Raw genomic sequence first — 26,134 nt, 5'->3', positions numbered from 1 at the left:
GACATATTTGCATATGTTATAGTCTTGTGAAGGCTGAGATCTTTTATCTCAGCATGTCTACAGATTCTCCCATCTCCCTGTTTTTGTTTGCTTGGAAATGTTGATACTGGAGACTATCTGAAGAAACAGTGTAACCAAGCATTTATAGCGGCTAAGAAATGTATTACAAGATTAAGGGTATACTGGGCAACTTTCATGAGGTCTGGATTCCTTATATGGAATACAGTACGTCTAAAGGAGTCTGTATTGAAAACGTGCCCACGTCATGGAAGATACCTATTTAGGCAATCTCTAGCTGCTGGACTGTTCAGTCCTGGCCCTGGGTGTCTGCCATCCTGCGGGTTGTCACTTTGGCCTTGGCCTAAAACACCCCAAACCAATAATGAATGTTTCACTAAGATCCTAAACCTGAGTGGGGTGTGTTGGGTTGGGGCGCTGCAGGGTGGTGGACCACTAGGGACAGGATGGAGCGACATCGCTATATTATGTGCAAAAAAATGATGTAAAAAGAGCTCTATAGTACTATTAGGCCTATGAGATTAATTATTTGGAGAATTTGCTGTTTCTGTGTGTTAATGTATATTTGAGGTGTATGTGTTTAATTTATTTTTTATTTTTTTACCTTTCACTTGGGAACAAAACAAATTAAAGATGGGAACTGGTAAGGAACTTGTGTTGGGAGAGGAGTTATTGACTAGGCTGGTGGAGGTTGAGTGTGTAGGCAGATGGGGCTGGCTGCTCAGTCTGGCGGAAATTTGATATAGAGGATGTCTAATAAAGACAATCAAGTCTTTGTTTTTTTCTAGAGATGTTCATTTGTTAGGCTATTGGTTAAAGGTGCAACACAATGTTTATTATTGAATTACCTTTGATCTAATTCAGTCTTATTTATCACTTAAAAATATTTAATGTTCTCTTACCTACTAGCTTGATGACTTTGGGCAATTTTGCTTACTTTTTGTTGTCAATAGAGATGGCATATTGGATTGTGTAAAAATGCAGGAAATGAGCTTTAGAGGCCCATAAAAAACCTGCCAGGTTATGTCCCCCCACTTCTTAAACCAAACCCTGCATTTACAGCTGAGAAAAACAAAGGCAATTATTTAGGTTGAATAGTTAAATTATTACTGGCTTGTTAATTGTCTAGCAACAAAAATATTTACAACTGAAACACATGGTCATTCATTACCGTGCATGGCAGGTGGCATTAAGCAGTCAAGATCATGAAATAAAATATTGGAAGTTGTAGAATGTGGGTTTTTATGATGTATCTGATCCACTCAGTCATTCCATGTCTGAAATCCTATCGTGCGCTGCTATACTAGACCCACAAACAGTCAGATAGCCTAACTGCTCTGCTACAGTTTTGTGTACCGTTACATAATCTGCCATGGTCTAACACTTATGATATTGTCAGTGGGGGTTGTAACCTTTTCACAGGGCAAATGGCAAAGAATGCATTTATTGTGCTCGTGGAGGTAGCTACGTCTTCTGCGAGCACTGAAGTCCGCTAACGTGAGACCTGAGAGACACCGTGTTTTGAATAATGAAGTGTTTTCTGTTGTTTCTACAGACGGGCCTCCCGTAGTGGGCCACTATGATATTTCGGACACTGATTCTAACCAGGAGAGATTAAGTTTGACTGTGGAGAGAGTGTGCCTGCGCCGGACAACCGTGATAACACATGAAAGGCTAAAAACACACAGGGACCAGGATATGGGAGCAAACTCTGGGGCAGTAAGAGTACAGCATCTGTGCTCTCTCTCAGCAGGTCAGTTACAAACTCGCTATATCACACTGAAATTTCCACCCTCTCTGGGATGACTTTCTGTATAATCCGCAGACAGTTTGACAGGCACAAGGAGGTTTGTTTAGTGCAACAAGTAGTGATAGGAGCCAAACTCTCAGAGATGAAGACCTGGTAAAATTGTCATAATGATGTCATTTCCTCCACATCTCAAGCTCCATGACATAGATACGGTTGAATAGAACATTTTGTACTGTGCTCCGAAGGTTGGAAAGGGGAGATCTTTTGGAGTTTGATGGAGAAATGACACTGTCTATCTGCTTGTCTTTTCCTTTCTGGTGCTGCAAATGCTGTTTTTCTTTTTGGGGTTGCCTTTTCTTTTTCGTCTTGCTGCACATGTATTTCATAGCAATTCAGTTAGTCAATTGACATAGCTGTATACTGAACAAAAATATAAATGCGACATGCAACAATTTTAACGATTTTACAGAGTTACAGTTCATATGAAATCAGTCAATATAAATTAATAAATTAGGCCCTGATCTATGGATTTCACGTGACTGGGCAAGGGCGCAGCCAAAGGTGGGCCACCGATGGGAGGGGGGAGCTAGGCCCAGCCACTGGGGAGCCAGTCCCAGCCCATCAGAATGAGTTTTTCCCCACATCAGCTGTCCGAGTGGTTGGTCTCAGATGATCCCGCAGGTGAAGAAGCTGGATGTGGAGGTCCTGGGCTGGCTTGGTTACACATGGTCTGTGGTTATGAGACCGGTTGGACGTACTGCCAAATTCTCTAACATGACATTGGGGGCAGTTTATAGTAGAGAAATCAACATTCAATTATCTGGCAACAGTTCTGATGGACATTCCTGCAGTCAGCATGCCAATTGCATGCTCCCTCAACTTGAGACATCTGTGGCATTGTGTTGTGCTTCTGCACCTGCATTGCTTGCTGTTTGGGGTTTTAGGCTGGGTTTCTGTACAGCACTTTGTGACATCAGCTGATGTAAGAAGGGCTTTATAAATAAATTTGATTGTGTGACTAAACAGCACATTTTAGAGTGGCCTTTTATTGTCCCAGGCACAAGGTGCAACTGTGTAATGATCATGCTGTTTAATCAGCTTCTTGGTATGCCCCACCTGTCAGGTGGATGGATTATCTTGGCAAAGGAGAAATGCTCACTAACAGGGATGTAAACAAGTTTGTCCACAAAATTTGAGCGAAGTAAGCTTTTTGTGCATATGTAAATTATTTCTGAGCTCTTTTATTTCAGCTCAGGAAACATGGGACCAACACTTTACATGTTGCGTTTATATTTTTGTTCAGTATAAATTGACATAGATCTACTGCAATATAGAGTAAACCAGATATTCGTGTCCATAAGACTCCTAGAAGAGGTGTGTGAATTGTATAATTTCAGTGTCCCCTAACTTCACAGTTAATTTTGTTGTATTTGTTTTACCGGGGTGCAATGCTATACATGTCCCTGTGCATTCTAAAGTGTGTTGCATTGTTGTGTTGCAGGTCACATGGAGGCAGAGCTGGCCCACAGGGAACCCCCTCAGCACAAGGGCCACATCCACATCCCCTCAGACAGTGAGGTGGAAATAGTCGGAGTGCAAGAAAACACAAGGTGAGTTCAGAAAGCATAACTTACAACACACACTGAGGTCACATCGGCCTGCACTGCAACCACTACGAAACTGTAATCGTGTATGGTGTTGCTCTGACACGTGTTAATTTGAGAATCATGGTCATGTGACTGTTTCATTGCCGCAACAAAACTGTCATTATAGTTTTACTGGGTGACAACCACAACGCCAAGGAACTGGTGAACTGCAATGCGTAGTTTGCACTTACCAAATCCTCAGTGTAATGTTGTTGGCCAAATATTTCTCTTACATTGCTCTAATGTCCTTGTTGTGTTATTGTGCTGCTCCTCTTAACAGGTGTGCCCATCCCAGGGCCGGAGTGATCCAGAGCCTGTCCTCTGCCTGGAAGCCCAACTCAGGGGAGCACTTCAACAACAGCACAAGGCAATCCTCCCCGCTCTGGACTACCGTGTCCCCCCAGCCCAACTGGGTGTCCCCTCCGGAGGTAGTGGACCTCACTCTGGATGAGGATACTAGACACAAATTCCTACTTTGAGCAACTTGTGCACTGAAGACTTCCTTGCACCCCTCTCCTCCCCCACCACGGCGGAAGCCCTTCCTGAGTATTACAGACACCACCTGTGACTCATGGGCTGTGTCTCGAATGACACCCTATTTAGTGCACTTTATAGTGCTTTGGTCAAAAGAAGTGTGCTATATAGGGAATAGGGTGTCTTGAGATGCAGCCCCATGGACTCTTCCTCTTCTTGCTGAGTGCTGTTTGTTTTTAACCTACTGTAGAACCTTGTGTATCAAAGCTATTTTAACTAAGGTGATTCCCTGTTCATGTTTTTTTTTAAAGATATAATAATCAAGAGGGCAAGACACTAGAGCAGGTGGAACCATAGAGATGTTTTACAGTAAAACACATAGCAATATTCTCCCTGTCCTGTACCTCATTCATCCCGGAGACTGTCGTACGTATGTAGGTAGGCACTTTGTGTTCTGTCCGCTAGCTGTAACCAGACTTAAAAGCTGCTGCATGAGGGCGGGGCAGGATCAGTGGCTTGAACCTGCTGCACTACAGACTGGTGACCTATTCTCCGACTGACTGGACTGGGCTTTCAGTTGATACTGAATGGCAACTGGTACACTTTCTACAGCAAGGTCCGCCGGCCTGTGACAGGGCTTTGGTGGCTTGACCTGATTCCTACATCTCGATAAGAGTCACTTTTCTTTTAGGTGTATGTTAAGATTTGACCACTGGCTCCACACTCTCACTGGTCAAACTACAGTAATAATGTTGCTTTTTACCTTACTTCGCTTACAAAAATATATAGTCAATTATGTTTCATTTATACTATTGATAACGGTGCTGTCAGTGACTCAATGTGTTTAAGACCATAGCTAAATCAAGTTCTAAGCTAGCTAGATAGTATTGTTTTCCTGTTCAAGGAAACAAACCGCATCACTGGTCTATGTTCAGTTCTCGTCTTTCTCTTCGAGTAGCTAGTGGTCAGACACACAGGACAAGATGAGTGCTGCAGTCCTGTTTGTACTCAAACAGTTGCTGCAGTCCTCTGACATAGCAGGTTGTGTACAGTACTGTTACTGTAAGACAGGTCTGCTGGCTATTGAGCCAGCCCGTTGCTATGGAGAACAGTCTGAAAGTGTCCCAGGTGTCATTCTGGTAGTCAGTGAATGTATGACCCTGCAGTGCTAACTGGATGCACTTATGTGGATTGTGTGTATGTGTATCCGTGTGAATGAGATATCCCTCCTCCTAACTTTTCGAGACCCCCTTCTGACATCTGAGGAAATGTATCTTCCATTGAACATTAAAGAGCGAAGATTGCCTGAATGCCTTGGAATGTGAACTATTTTCTTTCAGAGTCATGTATATTCTTTTACCTTAAAGTGCGGTGGATTTTGCCGCCTCTACAAAAAAGCTATTTTAATAATAGATGTGAATTTACTACGTAGATATTAACAAGGAAAGTACTGGTGAGTGTTGTGCCCATTTGGGGGCTTTATAGAGATACCTATTTAATGTATGAATTGTTTTAACCCTGATTCCTCAGGACTCTACCTGGTTCTCCTGTTTATTGTGTACTCATGCAGTACTTCAGGCCTGGTGAGACTGCAACCACGCCTGGTTAGTTTTTACCAATGGTCTGGTATCACATCCATTTAAACTGCATGAACCTCTTGGTCTCTATCTCTTTCCCTCATTAGAGGGTTATATTGAAGCATTCAATTCACTCCTGCTGGTCACAGAAAGAGAAAAGTCCTCCTCGACACCAGGAACTGAACCAAAGTCTAATCCAATTTTTGTCAACGAAAGACTTCAAATCCTTACAGACTTGTGATATTTAAGCTTTTGACAGCTTTTATTTCCCTTTTGCATGTGTTTAAATTATTTTGAGGTCTATGAATTTGTTCTTAAGTTGTTTAGTTGATTTCAAGTTGAATGTGTTAACATCACCCTCCTCCCAGAGAAAAATATTGTGTAAATTAGATGATGACATTATTATGTTGGAATTTCAGTATCACCATGACGGTTTTCTCCACTGCATGCAGCTAGCACTGAAATGTACCTTTTTATTCCAGACCTATTCTCTTGCATGCAACACCGCTAAGCCCATTCTTGTTGTATAGCTCGTCATTATGATTATTGTTTGTCAGTTAAGACATTGCTCATGCCTTTTAGGCTTAGTGGATTGCTTTCTGTAAGAAACTATGGCAGCATCACTCAAGTATGGTTGCGCATACCATTGTTACATTTTTGTCCTCACGTCAAACATTGTTTCAACCCGCTCTCGGTAATTTAACCCTTTTGTTCTGTTTAATTTATTTTACTGTCATTATTTTAAATTAACAAGAAATTAGTGTTAATATTTTGCAAGTCCCGGACTTCTTTGAAATGATGTCTGTAGAACAAAAAGGAAACTATTTTAAAATGAAATAAATATAGTATTATTTAAGGACTGTGTTGATTGTGATTTTTTTAAAAATGTAATTCCCATGTTGTCAATACTGTTGGGTTTGTCAGTGTCTTTGCCTTATCAGAGTGACAAAGGGATGATGTTTCTGCTTCACTTATTACTTGTCTCTGATTCAATATCTGTGTAGAGCAGTGTTTCCCTCCTTCAGTACCCCAACAGCACAGAGGACTCCCTCTCTTCGTGAACAATATGACCCTCACCCACAAAGGGACAGGGTCAGAGGTCAGGCAAGGGGGACCGGAGCTGTGCAATCTGCCTATCCTAACCTCAACCCTGGAGCCCTTCTGCCATCTCTGTTAATCCTGAGGCCACCACTACAGCTGTATGCTAATTCCCATGGCTAGTCCCCTTGTCATTGGTGAGTAGAACAATTGCTAATAGATATTTTACTAGCCTAGAAAATCAATTAAATTGTTATGTGCTGGTAGTTTAAGGAACTCTGAAGGAGGTGATTGTATATCTGAGTAGCTGTTTGTTTGTGCCGTTTTCATTGAAATTGTGATTGTAGAGTACACACTTGACCACCAGAGGGCCCTATCCTAGTAGAAATCAAAACAAAATGTTCACAGAGGTAAGGACCATCGTTAAGTACCAGTAAGCGAGTCCTTGAAATGAATGGTAAAATACTAGGTTATTCAATATGTTGTAAACAATCCACAAGCTTATATCGCATATTGCATGTCACCATTTACCTTACCCTACCCCCGCCATGTCATAGGTATGAAAATGGTGTTGACTTCATTTCAGCTAACTGCTGCCTGCTGGAGGACTACCGAGCTGTCACTGCATTGAGTTCGCAATTAATTTCACACACCAACGATCGTAGCCTACACACAATATTAAACAAAAAAGTCCACCGTGTACTTGCTTGACTCTGCAAATAAATTCAGAAGTTAATCTTTGTGCAGGAATATCCTTTTATCCAAAGATAGCTATGTGATTGGGGCTTTTATTCCCGTCAGGCTTCCGAGATCAGTGCAACGCTATTTGTGTCTGAATATTAATATTTTGTACCAAAAATACAAAATTAACCAAAACTCTCAACTGGTGTCGTCTGTCTGATTTATCTGGGCAACAATGCATAGGAATGGTTTTCCTTTTTTTGTTGTTGATTTGATCAATATGACCGTTGTGATTACTTGTCACACTAAGTAAAGGGTCAATTTGATAGTGGGGGTGTGAAAGAGTGTTGGTCAGTCTCTCAGTCAATATGATATGAAACTAAAGGGTAAATTAGGTTATATCTGTGGCTGGAGCATGACTTCCATAAAGGCCTCGACAGTCAGACCGCGGGGGTGCAGTATAGAGCTCAGGGTCCTTTGTGCAAGACCATAGGGGATTATAGTGGTGGGTAGGCTAGGCGGTATTAGGGTTGCCACTGAGTAGAGAATGATTGAGTTTAGTGACACCCCCCCCCCCTCTCCATCTGTTCCCATGTCAGACTTGCTCAGCTCCTGTCTTAATTCTGGTGGTGCAGACTGGAGAGTCTAGCCAGGACACCATGGCATGACAATATCCTTTCAAATAATAGGCCTTCAAAAATGTCCTGGAGTACATATAGGAACATGACACAATGTGTACATTTTTAGCAGTATAGTGTGTTGGTATGAAAGAAATGCAATGATATTCAACACTGGATGGATCTGAGCTTGATTGACTTGAGTAGATGTCCAGAAGACGGACATCCCCACCTCTTTGTAATTCACAAAACGCAAGTCGCTGATTTGATTGGCTGTCCCGTGTGCCACAGGCAGAGGCTTACTAAGAGAGGTGTTCATTGATTGGTTCGTTCTGTCTTTGTATGCCAGGCAGCTGAGCAGCCTGTTCGTTTGAATGTGCAAGGATTGGAAGGGACCATTTCCATGGACCATCTGTCTCACAGGCTAGCGATACAACAAAGGACCCAGGATGGTGTTAGTACATGTCGGATATTTGGTTCTTCCCGTATTTGGCTCTGTAAGAAATAGAGGTAAAGTTATGTATTTATTATATCATTTTTTTATGTATTTTCTCGTTCCTGTATGATGTAAATATTAAAGCTAGCTGCCATCTGCAGTGCCAGAGGCCAAGCTAATAATGCTAGCCAGCCAGCTAACGTTAGCTGTTTAGCTAGCCAGCCTGCTAGCGCAGCTTCGTTCGAGCGAATAAAATCTGGGTTTGCAGTAACGTTAAAGGTTGTAACTAATCGAACAAGGTCAAACGAAATAATCTACTTGTGTACCTGATGTAACTATAACGAATGCGTAATGTTTGCAATCCTCTCTAGTTTGAAATTCTTATTGTCAAAGCCAAATGTTATCCTGTCAAGCTAACTAACTAAGCAAAATGGTAGTTCGCCAGCCAACAACGCTAGTTTATCTGGTATGGGCCACCCTGGCTGAGCCTGCCTTACTATTAGGCTGATAGACGCGCGAGGACCATCAGTAGAATAGTCCATTTTCTTACTAACAGTACAGTAGGATATGGCTAGCGGAGTCGTTTCTACCAATTTGGCCTACAGTACTCTAAGGGTAAATTTGTTTTACACCGTCGACTAATACATTAACAACTAGCTGTTGTATTTACTCGGATCGAGCAGCTGGTTAGCGAACATCACATCAGTGACATCAATTGTTTACCCTTATGTATTGGTTTTGGCGAGTGACAATATAGTGTTAGTGTGTGTTGTGTGGGGTTAGTTGACTTCAGCGAAATATTTGGTGTAGGTAGCTTAATGTTATTGGCAGAGGCTGTACTTTAAGTCGGCTTACCTAATTTATATACATTTTCATTATGCAATTAACTCCCGAAAACGACTGCCACATTCAATCTGAGCTGGTTGGCTGACGTTAGGTGTTTTAAAATGCACTGCAGTCTAGTGACGCGTTTTCTTCTTAGTAAACTATAGTACGGTCAGAAACGCTATCCCGTAGCTTTGTAAAAAAAATATTTTTTTTCTCTCAAACCCGAAACCAAACCCCATGTCTAGTTTTGAGCTATCAAGCTAACGTTATATATTCCAGGAAAAACACGAGCACAACTGATTGCCTTTTGTTTCGCTCGATTGCAAAGACCATACTAGCCAAATCGACCAAAATAAGTAACATCCTCGATATGCAGTAAAAGGCTATACTAATTATGTAATAATAATAATATGAACGTGCATTTTAAGAGACATGAGGTAGCACCAATGATTTCATTGTGCTTTTATTTGTGTTCTTTTTTCCTGTTCCATAGTATCGAGGCTGGCGCTACATTCCGCATTTCTCAGACCTTTGTCCCCTTCCATTGTGTAGCTAACGATCATCTGCTGCTGTCTGCCGTAGCCTCTGCCTGTTCTCTGCATCTAGCTGTATTGTGAACCCCTTCTTCCTCATTTCCTCTTTCCATCTGAAGACGACATTGGCATTAAAACCCGAGTTCTCCCACTCATACCGTATCCTTCTGTGTAACAGACTAAAGAATAACACCTTCTCTAGAAAACAGTTTGTCTTTATTTAAACTGTCATGTTGCTCTTTAGTAAATAACCCATTGTAGCCTTAGACCTATTACTACAAAATGTCATTGTGATTCTCCCATTCAGTGTGGATAGACTACATTCTGCTGTAAATCTCTGTAAAGTGGATACATTTTGACCCCTTGGCCCCTCGATTAGATTATAGCCAGGCTTGATCGAACTTGTGGATAGCTGTCTCCAGTCATCCCTCTTGAATCTAAGGTGCATTGTACCACCTTGCATTTGTCAGTTGGACCTGATAGCCTGTTTGAAACAAATCACATTCATTCCCCCTTCCAAATGCTATCATCCTAATCACAATTAACCAATTGGACAACTGGCAGCAATAAATCTGCATTCTAATTTGCATGCCTTTTTCCCAAATGATCCTAAATTGCCACCTTTGACGGTCCATGCACCTGTTCTAGTGGCTAAACGGCCAGCCATAATCCTATACGTGTGTACGAGCCTTTGTCTCTTCTAATTGAATGAACCCATTTAGTTCGTCACAGCGGATCGGCGAGACTTAACTTGACTTGCTTTTTAATATTCCCTTTGTGATCCACACTCATGCTAAACTCCCCAGTCTCAACACCTCCACAGAATGCTATCCATTTTACAGGGATGTGTATATCCTGCACTGCTGTAGAACTCCTTTTAGAATCAAAATGTCTTTATTCTTTGGTTGTGGTTTCTCTACCTTGTATTAGAACCTAATGCATGATCATTTTTTATTACTTTTATGTTTTCACATTGAACAGCAGATTCCAATGTAATCTTGGTGTAGAGATGTCCCTGCTGTACTGAAATGTGCTGTAGCATACACATCTACTCATTGGATGCTGCTTCTGTTCTGTTAACCCTACAGAGCATGGTCGGGCCTTGCCTTTGGTCTTTATTTGCATGTAGTTATATTATTATTATTATTACTATTATCACACAGTGCCACACATACTAATATTTTCCAATAAAGACTTGTAGTATTTTTCCTAACCTTCAGTGTGCTTTTTGCTGATTTCCATGTGTGTGTGTCCCCACCACCGTGCCATCACCAAGGCAGTCCCCCCTCTCTCTCTCTCTGTGCTCTCATCTCTCTCTTGTGGAGGTACTTCAAGGTGCTGCTCTCTCCCTACTCCCAATCATAGGATTAGGGACAGTCAAATCACTTGATCCTACTGGGAAAATACATTTTGACTGAGACATGGGAGGCAGGGATTAATGTTGGAACCATAGTCACCCCCCCCCTCCAATCAATACACATTCCATCTGTATTTGACTCTTGTCAGCTGTAACACATTGGTTGTTTACTGTAGTAGTAATAGTGAGCTAAATCTGTTTCTTCCTTTCATCCTTTTTTGCCAGTCTCGGTTTGTTTTTTAAAGATTGTTGTAATCTGGTTACAAAAGTGTTATTCCGTATATGCACCATATGTCGCACGCAACTGATGAATTTGGCGTTTAATCTTTTGCAAAATAATGAATCTTGAATTGGTGTCTTTCAGAAACTGACCAGGACGGGAGATTTTGAGTTTTGTTTTGAGGCTGAATACACACCTTGAAGTTCCTCTACATGACACACAACATAAAACACTGATTTAAATGCTATGGAGGTTATGCCGGTTTTGTTAACGTTGGTGTTCTTGAAAAAAATAGTTTTGACACAAGCGGCACCAGCCAGTCAATAGCTGTACAGACTGAGTTGGTCAACATAAGGCAAATAGATAGACTTGCCTGTATCTCAAAACTATGCAAGTGAAACTTTTACTTTGACAACCCTACAGCGCAAGGAACAAGTGAAGTCTTTACCTTGACATATACACTTAGATGCATAATTCTCTCTTGCTTCAATATGGAATGGCACCTGGCTGTTCAGGTGAGCTAGATCAATCAGCATCAAACTGAACTCAATTAGCAAAACAACTTTATACGATGAGTGATACTGTATTTAAAATGCATTTTAACCGCTCAATACACTTTGCAGTAAAAGACAGCTCAATACACTTTGCAGTAAAAGATATTGCATCCAACCCTAAGTCGGTATAAATCTGTGACAGAAGCGTAAAATCTCAGTGAGTGGCCTTGTTTTACCTTTTGGATAATGTCTTAAGCAGACTTCTGTGTGGTTGTATCAGTTTTATACACGGACGAAGTTGGATCCGATTTAAGTGCAACTTGAAAATGGTCAAATATTTGTACCAGGAAAAGGTAAAACGGGTCGCTTTTGTTATGTCGGCTAGGCCTGGTTGTTGATGATAGAAATTTAGGCTAGATTGTGTTAAATTTGGTCTACACATGACCAATTAAATAAAAGTCTACAATGATAGTGCAGAGCACTTTTCGATAGTAAACTGCCCTCGTTTAATGGTCATCATGTTTTGGGGAAAACCAAATAACCTAATATATCTGGCTAAGGTTTATAGCCTTCCTACCTAGCGCACACAGGTAAAGGTTATTGTCACCGCCTTGTTCTTCAAACACTTACAAGGTCATATTCGGCAGTCAATTACAAATTATTCAACCCTACTCTAGTGTTCCATGCAAGCAGCCGCTTTTAGACTTTACATGTGTATTCTAATCATGTGATGAAATAATGCACAAATCACTAGGATTAATGTGAGCACCTTATCTTACTATACTTTAGTATGCACCGGACACCTACATCCATAATGAGTTACAAAACTTTTGGTACTTTGGGTTATTTATGTGTAAAACATAAGGTGTTTCTTAGCTACCCCCTCAAACCAGTTTCCAATTTCCTACTAAACCCTGCACTTGGACACATTACATGCCATTACATCAGATAGACCTAGGTACTAAGTCTTTCATGATTGGTTGATAGCTACTGCACTGATTAGCCTACACATTACCTCTTCACCCCTCTATTTTTGCACTGTAAAGTAATGGGATGCTTATGCTGCCGAGGGAATGGGGTGTGTAGTGTAGATGGGGCTTATGTTGGGGGGGGGGGGGGGTAGTAGCAGTGATTATAAAGCTGCAGAGCCAGCCGGGTTGGACGTCAGACTGCTGCATTCATGGGTGGGCAGGGCTACAGGCTTGTCAGTCAAGAGGGGGAGCGATGCCGCAGCCGCACCATGAGGGAGGGGCTGGGTGTGTGCGTGCGTGCAGCTCTGGAGGGTCTGAGCACAGATATGCACCAGTCAGGAGATTTGCACCCCGAGCTCAGCACAGAGGTATGAGCAGACAGACAGTCAATAATAGGCTATAGAGGCCGTATGCTGCTCAGTCTGTGTCAGTGGTGCAATGTGTGCCAAATAAGGTGTAATTTATGATTAGAATCATCAAGGGTTCTCTCCCAAGGAATGTAAGAGGGGTGCTCGCACACCTTGTGACAAGTGTTCAAAACTGAAACAATCTCTTGAGTCCAAAGGGGGGCAATGCCCCCCCCCCCCCCCCCCCCCCTCTCAGCAGCAATACTTTGTTAAAAAAATACTGGGGACAACCCTGTCATCATAGGACACATCCACCCTGAGATGTTCTTATATCCAAATCTAAAAAAAATTATGATCATGTTTCTCCTTTGTTACTGGGGTCAGTTTAACCGTTTGTTATTGAGGTCTGTAATATAAGTAGCATTTGGATTTCAATCCCAATTTTCTTACATTTATGAATATTGTGAAATAACATGCATGTAAAGCATTCCGTCAGAACGGAGTGAAAATGCTTTGAAATGGCATCCTCTGTTCCACCAAAGCCAGAAGCCAACAGTTTTTTTTCCCCCGCTCTACTTCCTCAGCCAGCCAACACAATTTCTCCTCTTATGGCTGAGGTTCACTGGGTTTCCTGTGTCTCAGGGCAATATATACTGTAGCAAAAGAACAACCAAGCAGAATATGTCATCTTGGTTTGTGACTAGAACATTCAAACTGCTTTGAATTACGTAGGCTATGATGTAGAAGGGAGGAGGGGGGGGGGGGTTATACAATTTTGAGTTGATCTGAAGTAACCTTTTGGTTTGTAATTTTAAATAGTCCAACCACTGTATCAGATTCATTCATTTGTCACTTGAATTGGTTACACAATGTGATTCAACTACCAGCAAAAAGTATCAAGTACACCTCTGTTGATCATAATCATTAGAGGCAGTGCTACTTGAAATTCCCCTCTGAACAGTAAAGATAATGATTAAACCCTCTTGTCTCCGCATCAAATTAGAACAAAGTTGCATAGCTGTTTTATGAGCCATTTATCATTTATGGAGTTCAGTAGTATCGTTTTATTGTCACAATAATAGTCCAAGCACACAGCTTGGGCGATTCCTCACGAAACTATAACAAAAAAAAGAACATGACTTTGGGGATTTTCACAATATATTCCATAGAAGGGTCATTTGGAGGAAGGATTGTTGACATATTTGACATTTTGTATCTTAACGCTTAATTGAGAAATAGTTCATTGAAGTTGGAATATTTGTGACATTTTGGCCTTGCTCTGGCCTCCTTTTAAGACTTCATCCGGTAGGTGCTACAAAGCAAGAATTGATGTCACATGAAGCTTTTCTGCTTGCTCTGTAATATAAGTAGTATTTTAATTTCAATCACAATTTTCTTATGTTCATTTATGAATATTATAGCATTTTTCATTTGGCAATTTTTTTTCAATACATTGTTGAACATAATTTACTCTACAGGCATATAAAAGTTGAACAAATGTCACCTATATGTCAACTATCCTTCTTCCGAAGGACCCTTCTATGGAGTACATCAAATAAAAAAAATACTTTGGCTTTTTTGTTCTGGCTTTGTGAGGAATAACCTGCTTGCTGAATAAACTAGGACGGCACTAAAGATGTCCCTATATGGAGCCTGTCCTTTCATAGTCAGTCGGAGGGTCTTTTATATGAGGGCTGCGTGTCTGAGAAAGAACTACCACCCCCCCCCCCCCAGACCTTGGTGTCTGCTCCCCGGCTCAGACATCTGGGGGGGCTAAAACGGGGCCTTACTGAGCAGCTGCCTCCTCACCACACCTCCTGTGTGTAATGGATATTGATTGTTTGGCTGCGACCCAGCAGTGTGCTGATTCAGCAGGTTGGCCAGCGCTCCACCACTCCTCCTTTGAGGAACAGAGAGACAGACCGAGAGGCGGCATTAACCCGGGGGTGATACATGGGGAACATATCATCAGCAGCTTGCCTCAGGTGGAAGTGTAGGATTAGCTACAGGTCTGCACCTCAATAGTCTGTCTGTATTGGCTTCCTCTTGTGTCCTTTCCTTCTAGCCCAGTTCTCTTTCAGATCTGTGTGAAGGACGGTTTCCCAAAAGCATCTTAAGTTCATCGTTAGAACCTTCGTTGGAGCGTCGTTAGATCTCCGAGCTGTTTCCCAAAACCATTGTTATTAACGTTGCATTTAAACGCTCGTAATCTAACACCTGCCTCAGACCACTTGTAGAGCGCTAAGTGCTTTTTTAAATGCTTTTTTGCCCTCCCGCATGACTTCATACACAGATGTCCGCTAAACACTTTGTATAAAGTTGACTACATATACAAAGTTGCCAATGTCTTTTCAATTGATACAAACAAGCGACATATTAAAATAAGCATCAAATGAAAACCAAGATGACTGCATTAAAATATAAACAGTAGGCTATAAGCCTATTTATTCAATCATATTGAAATACATTTAATGTTCAATTGTGTTCTATTTTGCTACTTGTAGGCTACCTTTTGTAATTTGTCTCAATATATTTCATGATGTGTAGCCAAAAATGCGGGCAATGATGTGCCAAATCGGTGATTTTGTGAATTTTTATTGGGTAAGCGTTAGAATAAGCAACCTCAATCTATGCAGCCGTAGGTGGTAATATCTCTCCAGGAGCTGATCCGTCTAATGTTAAGCTATTATTTGAATGGAGAAAGCTGATCCGAGAGCAGTGCTTCCTTTCTTTCGATCTTATCAGTATAGAAACCCCCTCCAACGACGCACTTAGCGACCTTCGTGGTGTTTTGGGAAACGCATGTTACGTCTTCGGCCGTTGTAGGAAAGATGCATCATTAAAAAAAACTTGTAAGCTTAAGTTCCATCGGGAAACCGGGCCCTGGACAAGTGAAAGCAATTTTGGCATGTCTATCTGCCATGTTGTGTTCACCTGCCCTGTCTTTTCAGATCAGCGAAGATATAAGAAAATGAGACAAGAAGAGGACCCCACTTTAGACTATTGAGTCGGACCCCAAGTGGCTGGTGGATCTATCAGTTGATCCCATAATGCCAGGCTCCATAATGAGAGAGGCCTAAGGGCCTAGTGCTCAGAGGTCTGATGGTAATACTGCAGTTACATCTCACAGCTGGAGAGGCAGGTAGACAGTGGCTGTGTTCCTTGTGAATAAGTAGCATGTTGAACATTGAAACTATGTACCGCCACATCACGTTAAACATTCTCATACACTGCAACTCCGTACCATATGAAAATCTATGTTCATTCAAGGTGCAATTAAACCCAGGGTACTTATTTCTAACTTTTATACAAACCTACTTAAGCAAAAGTCCACATCAAACCTTGAAATCAAACTTAGCTGATATTATCAGAGACCTGCATGAAGTCCAAATCAAACTAAAGGCCAGTCGGTCGGTGACCAATGAACCGCTTCACTCCCAGCTGACTCTGTAGAACGGCAGGATATGAGCTGGATAGTTTGGCTCTGTCTGGAGGTTAGAGGTCGCTCCACTTTGTCTGTTCTTCATCTGCTCTTTCACCTGTTTTGTGTTTTCTTCCTGGGTGAGGTCACTTTCTGTTTTCTCTCTGTGTATAATTGATCTGTATGGTCTCGTGTGTGTGTGTGTGTGCTGGGGGGAGGGTTGTCAGTCTGTTTCTGAATATGTTTTTACGATCGTGTCCTGACTGTTGGTTAAAACTCTGTCTGTGTGCGTGGTTTTGGTTTCTGTCTGAGAATGATTTGTACGTCTCCTGTCTGTTAGATTGTTTGTCTGATTTTGTGGGATTGTGCTATCATTAGATCGGTCTGTGGCCGGCAGGTAGCCTAGCGGTAAAGAGCGTTGGGACAGTAACTGAAATGTCGCTGGTTCAAATCCCCCGAGCCAATTAGGTGAAAGATCTCTTTTGAGGTGACTTGAGTAATACACTTAACTATAATTGCTTATGTAAGTCGCTCTGGATAATAGCATCTGCTTAATGACTAAAATGTAATGTAAAATGTCTGTGTAGTTCTGTGTGATGTTTAATTGAGTGTGACTGACTCCCTCTATCTGTTTGGCTGTTCACTGTCTGTCTGATTGGTGTGATCACTCAATCTTTCTACTCTCTCTGGCGTCTTCTCTGATTGGGTGAGTGTTCTCTTGTCTTGGTTGATCACTCTGTCTGTCTATTCTCCGGGTGGGTGTGATTCTCTATCGTCTGATTGGCTGTGTCTTTTCAGTCTTGTCTTGATTGGTTGAGGCCTACTTCCTCTGAATCCTGATTGGGTGCGCTTGTCTCCCGCAGGAGCACACTTCACCAGGCATCAGCACAGCCATGCTACCTCCTGCCGACATTTTAACCTGGCGGCCCCCCAGGCTCCCATCTCAGCAGAGTTCCCCCTGGGCCATGCCAGCCAGCCCCCCCAGACTGGCCTGGCCCCTCACCTGTCCCCAGCCCCCCACCAACCTCCGGCCCTGCCGGCCCCCCCTCAGTTCCAGGACGTCCAGGGGCCTCCGTTTCTACCTCAGGCCTTACACCAGCAATACCTCATCCAGCAGCAGCTTCTAGAGGCGCAGCACCGCAGGTTCCTCCCACACTCCCGGTATGACCACACACTTTTTTAAGCACTTTGACATGCTCAGTTAAACACACTCTTGGATGCTCATTAAGACACACTCTTTGATACACTTTATCGCTCCTTCTTTCTCGCTCGCTCTCTCTCTCTCACACACACACACACACACACACACACACACACACACACACACACGAACAGACATTAGAGCACTACAGCCCCTCCAATTTCCAAATGCTAATGGATGTAAATGCCTCCTCCGTGCAGGCGAACACAGGAGCGCGTTCCTCTGAACCCTCACAGGCTCCGCTCGGGGTATGACTACTCCCCTCCCCTCCACGTCCCCCAGCCAATCGGCCAGCAGCCGCGCTACCTGGCCGAGGGCACAGACTGGTGAGTCACTGTTTGAAATGAAACCGGGAACCGTGGAGACGTTAAGTCATTGTTCCACCGCCGCGTCTGTCTGGCATTAGTGTGTTTGTTGATTTAGGTGTCTCTCCACCTGCCTGTAGGAAGCACCTCGGGAGTGTTTATGGCTTTGGGTAGTTACTCATAAGAACGGATCTATTATTAGCATACCCGTTCCAAATCCCAACCTTAACAATTTGGGAGGTAAATGCTAAACTGACCATAGATCATAGCTCAACTGTTCTGCCGTTCTTGATTTCTTGTTTTTTTCTTTTTGTGTATTTTCTTCCACTTTACATTTTGAAGTGTTTGACATTTTTACTGCATTGTAAGGAGCTAGTAACATGAGCATTTCGCTACACCTGATATATCACATGCTAAACTGTGTACGCGACCGATAAAGTTTGATTTGATCATTGTTCATCGGGCACTTTACAGAAGCGGTTCGCTACCGTGAGCTGCGTTGCTAGCCCGGTGCTCGAGGTGCCAAAATATGAAATTAGCTGAAGTCTTGAGCGGCCGCTGTGCGTGGTTGACCAATGAGCAGAGTTAATCTTGTCAACCAATCAAACAATGTTTTAATGACAACATTCGAGCTGACAACAACCGGGGACCTGGTCTCTCCTAACAGTAGGCCGATGTTCTTGCGGTTCAATTGCTATTTATCGCAGCCTGTCTGTAAACGCCTTCATATTCTGTGTTGATGTTAATCCAGGTCGCTCACTGTCCCTCTGTTCGTAGGGACCTCAGTGTGGACGCTGGCCTCTCTCACCATCAGTACCAGCTCCAGCAGCTTCCACAGCACTATCAGCATTACCTGGCGGCATCCCCCAGAATGCACCACTTTCCCAGGAACACGACTTCTGCTCAAGTGGTACATCAATTGATTTGGCTGTTTTGGTCTGTCTCTGCTTTGTTGTAGTTTATTTTTATTTTTATGTCTATCTTTATTGTTTAGTGTCTTTGTAGATCTCTGCTTTAGCTTTTTCTTTAGACTGTGTGCTGCCTGTTTTGGGGTCTATGTCGGTGGTTTGTCTGTCTGTCTCTGTTTACATCTTTTGTTCGGCGTCTGTCTTGCTGTTCTATTAGGTTTAGGTTTTTGCTTGACTTCTGTCCCGTGCTGTATGTTTGGTCATATCTTCCGATGTTCTGTGAACGACTATAGAGTGTTTTGTGTGTTTTTTGACAGGTTGTGCACGAGATCAGAAACTATCCATACCCCCAGCTACACCTGCTGGCTCTACAGAGCCTCAACCCGTCGCGCCACGCTTCGGCTGTACGAGAGAGCTACGAGGTGAACGTCCATCTCTAGATGTATCCTACCCTATTCTGTTTTACTGTGTTCTATATCTGTTGTTACTAGTGTTATACATGTTTAACAATTTAGCTTTAACGGCAATGCCTTATCTGTTCTATGTCCCGTTAGCAGTGCACTTGTAATTGCAAATGCCTCGTGAAGTTCTGTCTAAAGCCTTGTTCTCCTGTGCCCTAGGAGCTGTTGCAGCTTGAAGACAGGCTGGGAAGTGTCAGTAGGGGAGCGGTTCAGACCACCATAGAGAGATTCACCTTCCCACACAAATACAAGAAGGTGAGGAGGCAGTTCTTTCAGCTACAAATATACACACTAGTGGAGCTATATTGCAAATGTCTGAGACCAAGAAGACATCCTCAAGGTCTGTGGGCTTTACAAGTCTCAGACAGGCGTACCTCACCACTAAAGCATGATTCCAAATCACCTCAACTACACAAACTCGTCATAGATACACAAGCACAGGTTAGCATTCTGTGTGGTATGATTATGGTGCTGTATACAATCCAAGTAAAAAATAAAATAAATATGTTAAAAAGCAATGTCGCTTACTTCTGAAGCCTTTTGTCTCTTTAAAAAAAAAAACTCTCGAGCACTGATGACCCCATTTGATTATAGTCTGGATATGTCATTCGATTGGTCCACAGAGGAAGCCTCTGGATATGAAGATTGGTGAGAAAGACGAGGAGACTGACGTGGATGAGAAATGTACCATCTGCCTGTCGATGCTGGAGGACGCAGAGGATGTCAGGTAATGACCGTCAGGACCCTCCGAATAATGAGTAGGCTGCAACTGATATGCTCCCAAAGGTGATTTGTTGTGTCCATTTCTGCGTCTCGTCAATCAATAACCTTTGGGAGCATATTAAATATCCCAAACCAGTGTGATGTGTATACCGTATATTTCTATCTTTCAATATATGTGAATTGATGACCAGACGATTTACCTTCCTCCTTTTCTTCCCCTCGCCCGTCCAGGCGGTTACCATGCATGCACCTCTTCCACCAGGGCTGTGTGGACCAGTGGCTGGCAACCAGCAGAAAGTGTCCAATCTGCCGCGTGGACATCGAGACGCAGCTCCATCCTGACAGCTGATGGCCCAGGGGGTGAAGCCTGACGGCCTGGCTGCTGTCAATCACCCTGGTGTGTTTCCTGCTCCCATCCACCCCGGCCCTGGTCCCTCCTCACACGGGTGCTTGCCAAATGTCTCCAGACGTCATGTGACATCACCCTCTGACTCACGCTTTACTGAGCCAATCCAGGATTACTTACTGCACGAGAGAATGGAGTCCCTCTCTCTCTCTCTTTCTCTCTCTCAATAAAAGCACATCCCCGGCAAAAAGACACACACACACCACACACACACACACACACACACACCACACACCACACACACACACACACACACACACACACACAGGGTTTACTAGTTGCTTGCTGGAGGTGGGGTGTTGTTGCCGTCGTGTTGTTGTAGGTAGGGGAGGCAGGTGTGTGTCCTGTTTCCTGTGTCTTTGTAGCATGTTCTTAAAGCCATGACATTAATGTACTGAGTGATTAACACACTACCCCACTTGCCAGCCAGCCGACCACACACACACACACACACACCTTGCTTATTCTGCCACAACAGGATTCTAAATCAATCACGTAAAAGTCCTGTCGCCATGTTTGCCTACAGATCATTTGTGGTAGTACAGTAGCAGTATCAGACACAGCAATACAGTAGTTGTACATTTGCTTGGGACTGATGCTGTCATCAGTGTCGGGACATAATACGACTATTTCACCGCTGCCATGTCGGCCTGTCCCAATGCTTGGGTTGGCGTGTGTTTGAGTAAATACACAGGTTAGTGAGTGTTTCACCAAATGAGTTATGGTATCGCTTGACCTGCCGCAGCACGGGTTAACGTGTGTGTTCCGCCCCAGTGTGTGGGTTTCAGTGTGTATTTAACCAATGCGTGATCATGCGTGACAAACTTAAAGTGCGGGTTCAAGTGTGTGTTAAAGGGGAATATAGAAGTTATAGAAGTTAGATTAACGGTGGTTTGATTGGAGTGCTTGTAGAATACAAAGCCAAATAAGGACTTTTAAAAAAAAATGCAAAAAAGAAATGTAGTAAGACCCAATCCCCCATCATGCACTGCAGTGACTGGGTGAGGTGTGGGGCATTCTGGGTATGCAGGAGGGTTAGCTGCCCTGGAAACAGCGACTCTGTGCCATCCCCTCCTGGCGCAGGCGTTATGGCTGAGCAGTGTAATGAAATGCATGTTTCAATGTTGGCTTGGGCTGTTGTGTTAGCGTACAAAAAAAATTACAAGGGGAGGGGGTTGTCTGTGCATGACTTAGTTAATCTGAGCTGTGACTATCTTTCTCAACACTAACAAAGAAAAAAGAACTGAGCACCACGTCAGCGGCTGTCCCTGACCTGTAGCGTGTGTTCATCCTGCCCCTTTTTGGTGGCAAACAAAATGGAATCCTATTGTGACGTTTACCTTATTGCCTAAAGAACAAGCACACGTGATGATAGATATAGCAACAACCTCTTTCTTTGGTATTGCATTTGCGTTGGTTTCTGTATATTTCGGTATATAAACACGCAGTGTTTTGGACCCGAGGGAGGAGCTTAGTTGTTGAACTTGTGTTTTTGTGTGACAGATCTCCCCTCGTTGTTGCTATGCTGGTTTCTATGCTGTATTGCTAGAACAACAATGTAGAATGTTGTGTGATGGGGGCAGTATCCACAGTGCACACGGACAGAGGGGGGGGAGGGGGCAAAATAAGGGTCATAGAACACTTTTATTGTGAAAAAAAAGAAGGATTTAAATGTTGATAATTTATGTTTTCCTTTTGGTCTGTTGCCCTGTGACGTCTAAGTCAACGTGCATAAACACTACATAGCAGTGCCAATCCTTAAAAACCTCTCTGTCATATGCATTGTGGACTCAGTATTGAAGCATTAGGAACAATGTAATTGCCCTGTGGACTTAGTTGTGAAGGATTGGGACAGACCCTTACTATCCTGTGCACTGCCAGTGTTGATACTGCCTCCTCCTTTTAGTGGAGTTTTCTATGGGATGTTTTGATAGTTTACACAGGGTGTTGTCAGTTGAGATGCCTTAAGTATTTAACAATCATAATTTATTACTAACTGTAGATATCATGGGTACATATTTAATTTTATATAGTTTGTTTTGTTGCAATTTAAATCAATTTATTTAGAAACAACAACAAAAATGATTTACCTCATTTTTGCGTTGTTTTAAATGGGAATGCTCCGCATGCAGTTGTAATTTTCCTGAAGAAATTAAACAAAAAAAGCCCTGCTGTTTGATCTCTCCCCGAGCCGGCTGTGCTATGTTTACTGTCCCGAGCTGTCTAGCCTGCTCTTCTCATGTGGTGCTGTGGATATCTTGGTTACATTCCATTCAATGCAATTTTCCCTTATCCCCTATGCTGTGACGTAGTGGACAAACTGCAATGAAGTGAAATGGTTTTTAATTTGAATTGTTTTCCTTTTTCTCATTTTGCACTCTTAGTTTTAACATGGGAACCCTCTCACTGGCATAACAGTTCACGAACATAGATGTATTGTCATCATTATTATATACTCTGTCATTTCCAGCTCTCTGCGTCTCATCCTTCCAACCCTGTCTGTTTACAAAGCATGTTCCTTCTCGTCTTTGTCATGGGATATTTCTCCTTACCTCGTTTCCAGAAAAACATGTCGTTTTGAGTCCAACAAGTGCCTCGCTTCTAGTGTCAAGAGATATTACCGTATGATTTAAACCACACTCACTCATTTACCCAAAATCCATGTCCAAATAGTGTAGAATGTTGTCTTTCCTCCCTTATTCCCTCCTTTCTCCCTTTAAGGTCACCACTGACCAACCTGCAAGGTGAAATAAATATGTCAGCCCCCATAAGTGAAGTGTGGGATCATCCGGTGGCGTGGTTGGCATATTAATGCTTTCACTAACCAAATAGATCTGTGGTTACCTTATGAGAGAAATGAAAGCAGCTATTTAGGAGTATTTGAACATAACCAGTTTTTCTCCTTTTTTTTTTTAAAGTTAAACTCTAAATCGTACCTAATCAGATCCATCCTTTAAAATAACTTTGTTTTATAAAAAATGTATGAAATATTTGACCAAAACCTTTGTAGAAAGAGGCACGCTTCACTGTGTTCATCGACGCTACACTAATTATTCCCATCTTTCCTTTCCCTTTATTTTTTCATGACCGTCCATCCCTCCCGTCACTCAGAACCCATCCAATGTTTCCCTTCACAATCCTCTCTCTAGGGAAAACAAGAACAGAGGATCTCTTAAAGCACAAACTAACTAAAAATGCATGTTTTTCTCAGGTTTGGATATATATGTATATATATTCTCGATGGTATATAAGTATATGGTGAAAATATTTGCAGATTACACTAAGAATAATACAAATAATTCATTTTGCTGCTGCTTGCATCTGACAAACAAACAACTGAAGAAAAGAGAAAATATCCCAAAAACTGCCAGTGAAAGGGCAACCACCACCTTTGTATGAGATATCTGCTGTTTTAGCTGTGACTGCGCAATGTTTTTCAATATAGGATATTTTATCGGAGAGTAGAACTATTTATCATTAATATTAAAGCAATAGCTCATTAATGATGAGTGTGTTGATGAAGAACTGGATGAGCGTATTGTGTAAAATGTTAGATTCACATTTGGTGGAATTTTGTACTTTATTTATTACTACTAATAATGATTTAAAAAGTTGCATCGCTAAACCCAAACTGTTACTTTTTTTTTTTTAATTTCAATTTTATTTCAAGGCTTGTATATTATCCTTTTTGTATGTGCTCTTTTTGTAATAAATTGGATAAAATGGAAGGTGTATTATGGGTGTGCGTGAGTGGAGGCTAACTTGTGTCTCTAGAAGACCAGCTAGCCATGCCTCTAAATGTTTTTCAAAAAATACTTTCATTGAGAATGTCAACATCATCAGGATGGAGATCATGTCTCAATCATGTTTTGATTTGTTTTCCCAGGCTCCCTTCAAAGTAATCAATCTCACCTGCAGCTGAACACATCTGACAAAGCATCTAAAAAATATGTTTTCAGAAACAAGTGTTTTGAATAAGCAGTACAAAACTGTATACACTTATAAAAACTCATTTGCAACATGTCATCCCTAATAGGTTCTTAAAAATTGTGGCACGATCATGTTACCTGACCTTTTGACACTATTGTGTTTTAGCCATAAAGTCCAGGCCATTTCCTCACGTAGTATATATTGAGTCCAACAAGTCCAATATATATATACAGTATATCACAAAAGTGAGTACACCCCTCACATTTTTGTAAATATTTGAGTATATCTTTTCATGTGACAACACTGAAGAAATGACATTTTGCTACAATGTAAGGTAGTGAGTGTACAGCTTGTATAACAGTGTAAATTTGCTGTCCCCTCAAAATAACTCAACACACAGCCATTAATGTCTAAACCGCTGGCAACTAAAGTGAGTACACCCCTAAGTGAAAATGTCCAAATTGGGCCCAAAGTGTCAATATTTTGTGTGGCCACCATCATTTTCCAGCACTGCCTTAACCCTCTTGGGCATGGAGTTCACCAGAGCTTCACATGTTGCCACTGGAGTCCTCTTCCACTCCTCCATGACGACATCACGGAGCTGGTGGATGTTAGAGACCTTGCACGCCTCCACCTTCCGTTTGAGGATGCCCCACAGATGCTCAATAGGGTTTAGGTCTGGAGACATGCTTGGCCAGTCCATCACCTTTACCCTCAGCTTCTTTAGCAAGGCAGTGGTCGTCTTGGAGGTGTGTTTGGGGTCGTTATCATGTTGGAATACTGCCCTGCGGCCCAGTCTCCGAAGGGAGGGGATCATGCTCTGCTTCAGTATGTCACAGTACATGTTGGCATTCATGGTTCCCTCAATGAACTGTAGCTCCCCAGTGCCGGCAGCACTCATGCAGCCCCAGACCATGACACTCCCACCACCATGCTTGACTGTAAGCAAGACACACTTGTCTTTCTACTCCTCACCTGGTTGCCGCCACACACGCTTGACACCATCTGAACCAAATAAGTTTATCTTGGTCTCATCAGACCACAGGACATGGTTCCAGTAATCCATGTCCTTAGTCTGCTTGTCTTCAGCAAACTGTTTGCGGGCTTTCTTGTGCATCATCTTTAGAAGAGGCTTCCTTCTGGGACGACAGCCATGCAGACCAATTTGATGCAGTGGACGGCGTATGGTCTGAGCACTGACAGGCTGACCCCCCACCCCTTCAACCTCTGCAGCAATGCTGGCAGCACTCATACGTCTATTTCCCAAAGACAACCTCTGGATATGACGCTGAGCACATGCACTCAACTTCTTTGGTCGACCATGGCGAGGCCTGTTCTGAGTGGAACCTGTCCAGTTAAACCGCTATATGGTCTTGGCCACTGTGCTGCAGCTCAATTTCAGGGTCTTGGCAATCTTCTTATAGCCCAGGCCATCTTTATGTAGAGCAACAATTCTTTTTTTCAGATCCTCAGAGAGTTCTTTGCCATGAGGTGCCATGTTGAACTTCCAGTGACCAGTCAGTATGAGGGAGTGTGAGAGCGATGATACCAAATTTAACACACCTGCTCCCCATTCACACCTGAGACCTTGTAACACTAACGAGTCACATGACACCGGGGAGGGAAATGGCTAATTGGGCCCAATTTGGACATTTTCACTTAGGGGTGTACTCACTTTAGTTGCCAGCGGTTTAGACATTAATGGCTGTGTGTTGAGTTATTTTGAGGGGACAGCAAATTTACACTGTTATACAAGCTGTACACTCACTACCTTACATTGTAGCAAAGTGTC

At 42.6% G+C, this 26,134-nt stretch overlaps 2 protein-coding genes across 2 annotated transcripts in view; both read left to right on the top strand.

Annotated features, from left to right (window-relative positions):
* Positions 1-6,321, top strand: part of LOC120021847 (uncharacterized protein C18orf25-like) — a 28,055-nt gene extending 21,734 nt beyond the window's left edge. Inside the window, exons 3-5 of the mRNA XM_038965694.1 lie at positions 1,574-1,771; positions 3,270-3,378; positions 3,695-6,321. Of these exons, the coding sequence (XP_038821622.1) occupies positions 1,574-1,771; positions 3,270-3,378; positions 3,695-3,893 (506 nt within the window). The 3' untranslated portion in view covers positions 3,894-6,321. The remainder of the gene's footprint in view (positions 1-1,573; positions 1,772-3,269; positions 3,379-3,694) is intronic.
* A 1,865-nt stretch (positions 6,322-8,186) lies between these two features.
* On the top strand, positions 8,187-24,138 carry LOC120021536 (E3 ubiquitin-protein ligase RNF165-like). Its single transcript, XM_038965327.1, has 8 exons — positions 8,187-8,311; positions 17,272-17,569; positions 17,810-17,935; positions 18,692-18,824; positions 19,140-19,244; positions 19,443-19,538; positions 19,907-20,010; positions 20,238-24,138. The coding sequence occupies exons 1-8, from the start codon at positions 8,251-8,253 to the stop codon at positions 20,353-20,355; spliced, it is 1,041 nt and encodes a 346-aa protein (XP_038821255.1). The 5' UTR covers positions 8,187-8,250; the 3' UTR covers positions 20,356-24,138.
* The last annotated feature ends 1,996 nt before the right edge of the window (positions 24,139-26,134 follow it).

Source organism: Salvelinus namaycush, chromosome 26 (assembly GCF_016432855.1).
Source record: "Salvelinus namaycush isolate Seneca chromosome 26, SaNama_1.0, whole genome shotgun sequence".
Classification (NCBI taxonomy): Eukaryota; Metazoa; Chordata; class Actinopteri; order Salmoniformes; family Salmonidae; genus Salvelinus; species Salvelinus namaycush.
Note: the sequence above shows the minus strand (reverse complement) of the source record. Positions and strands in the feature narration are given on the sequence as shown.

Bases quoted from the DNA above. Each gene is read 5' to 3' on its own strand.
- LOC120021536 (XM_038965327.1), top strand. From the start codon at position 8,251: ATGGTGTTAGTACATGTCGGATATTTGGTTCTTCCCGTATTTGGCTCT. The intron at 8,312-17,271 runs GTAAAGTTATGT...TGTCTCCCGCAG, and splicing joins TGGCTCTGTAAGAAATAGAG to GAGCACACTTCACCAGGCAT. The intron at 17,936-18,691 runs GTGAGTCACTGT...CTCTGTTCGTAG, and splicing joins CTGGCCGAGGGCACAGACTG to GGACCTCAGTGTGGACGCTG.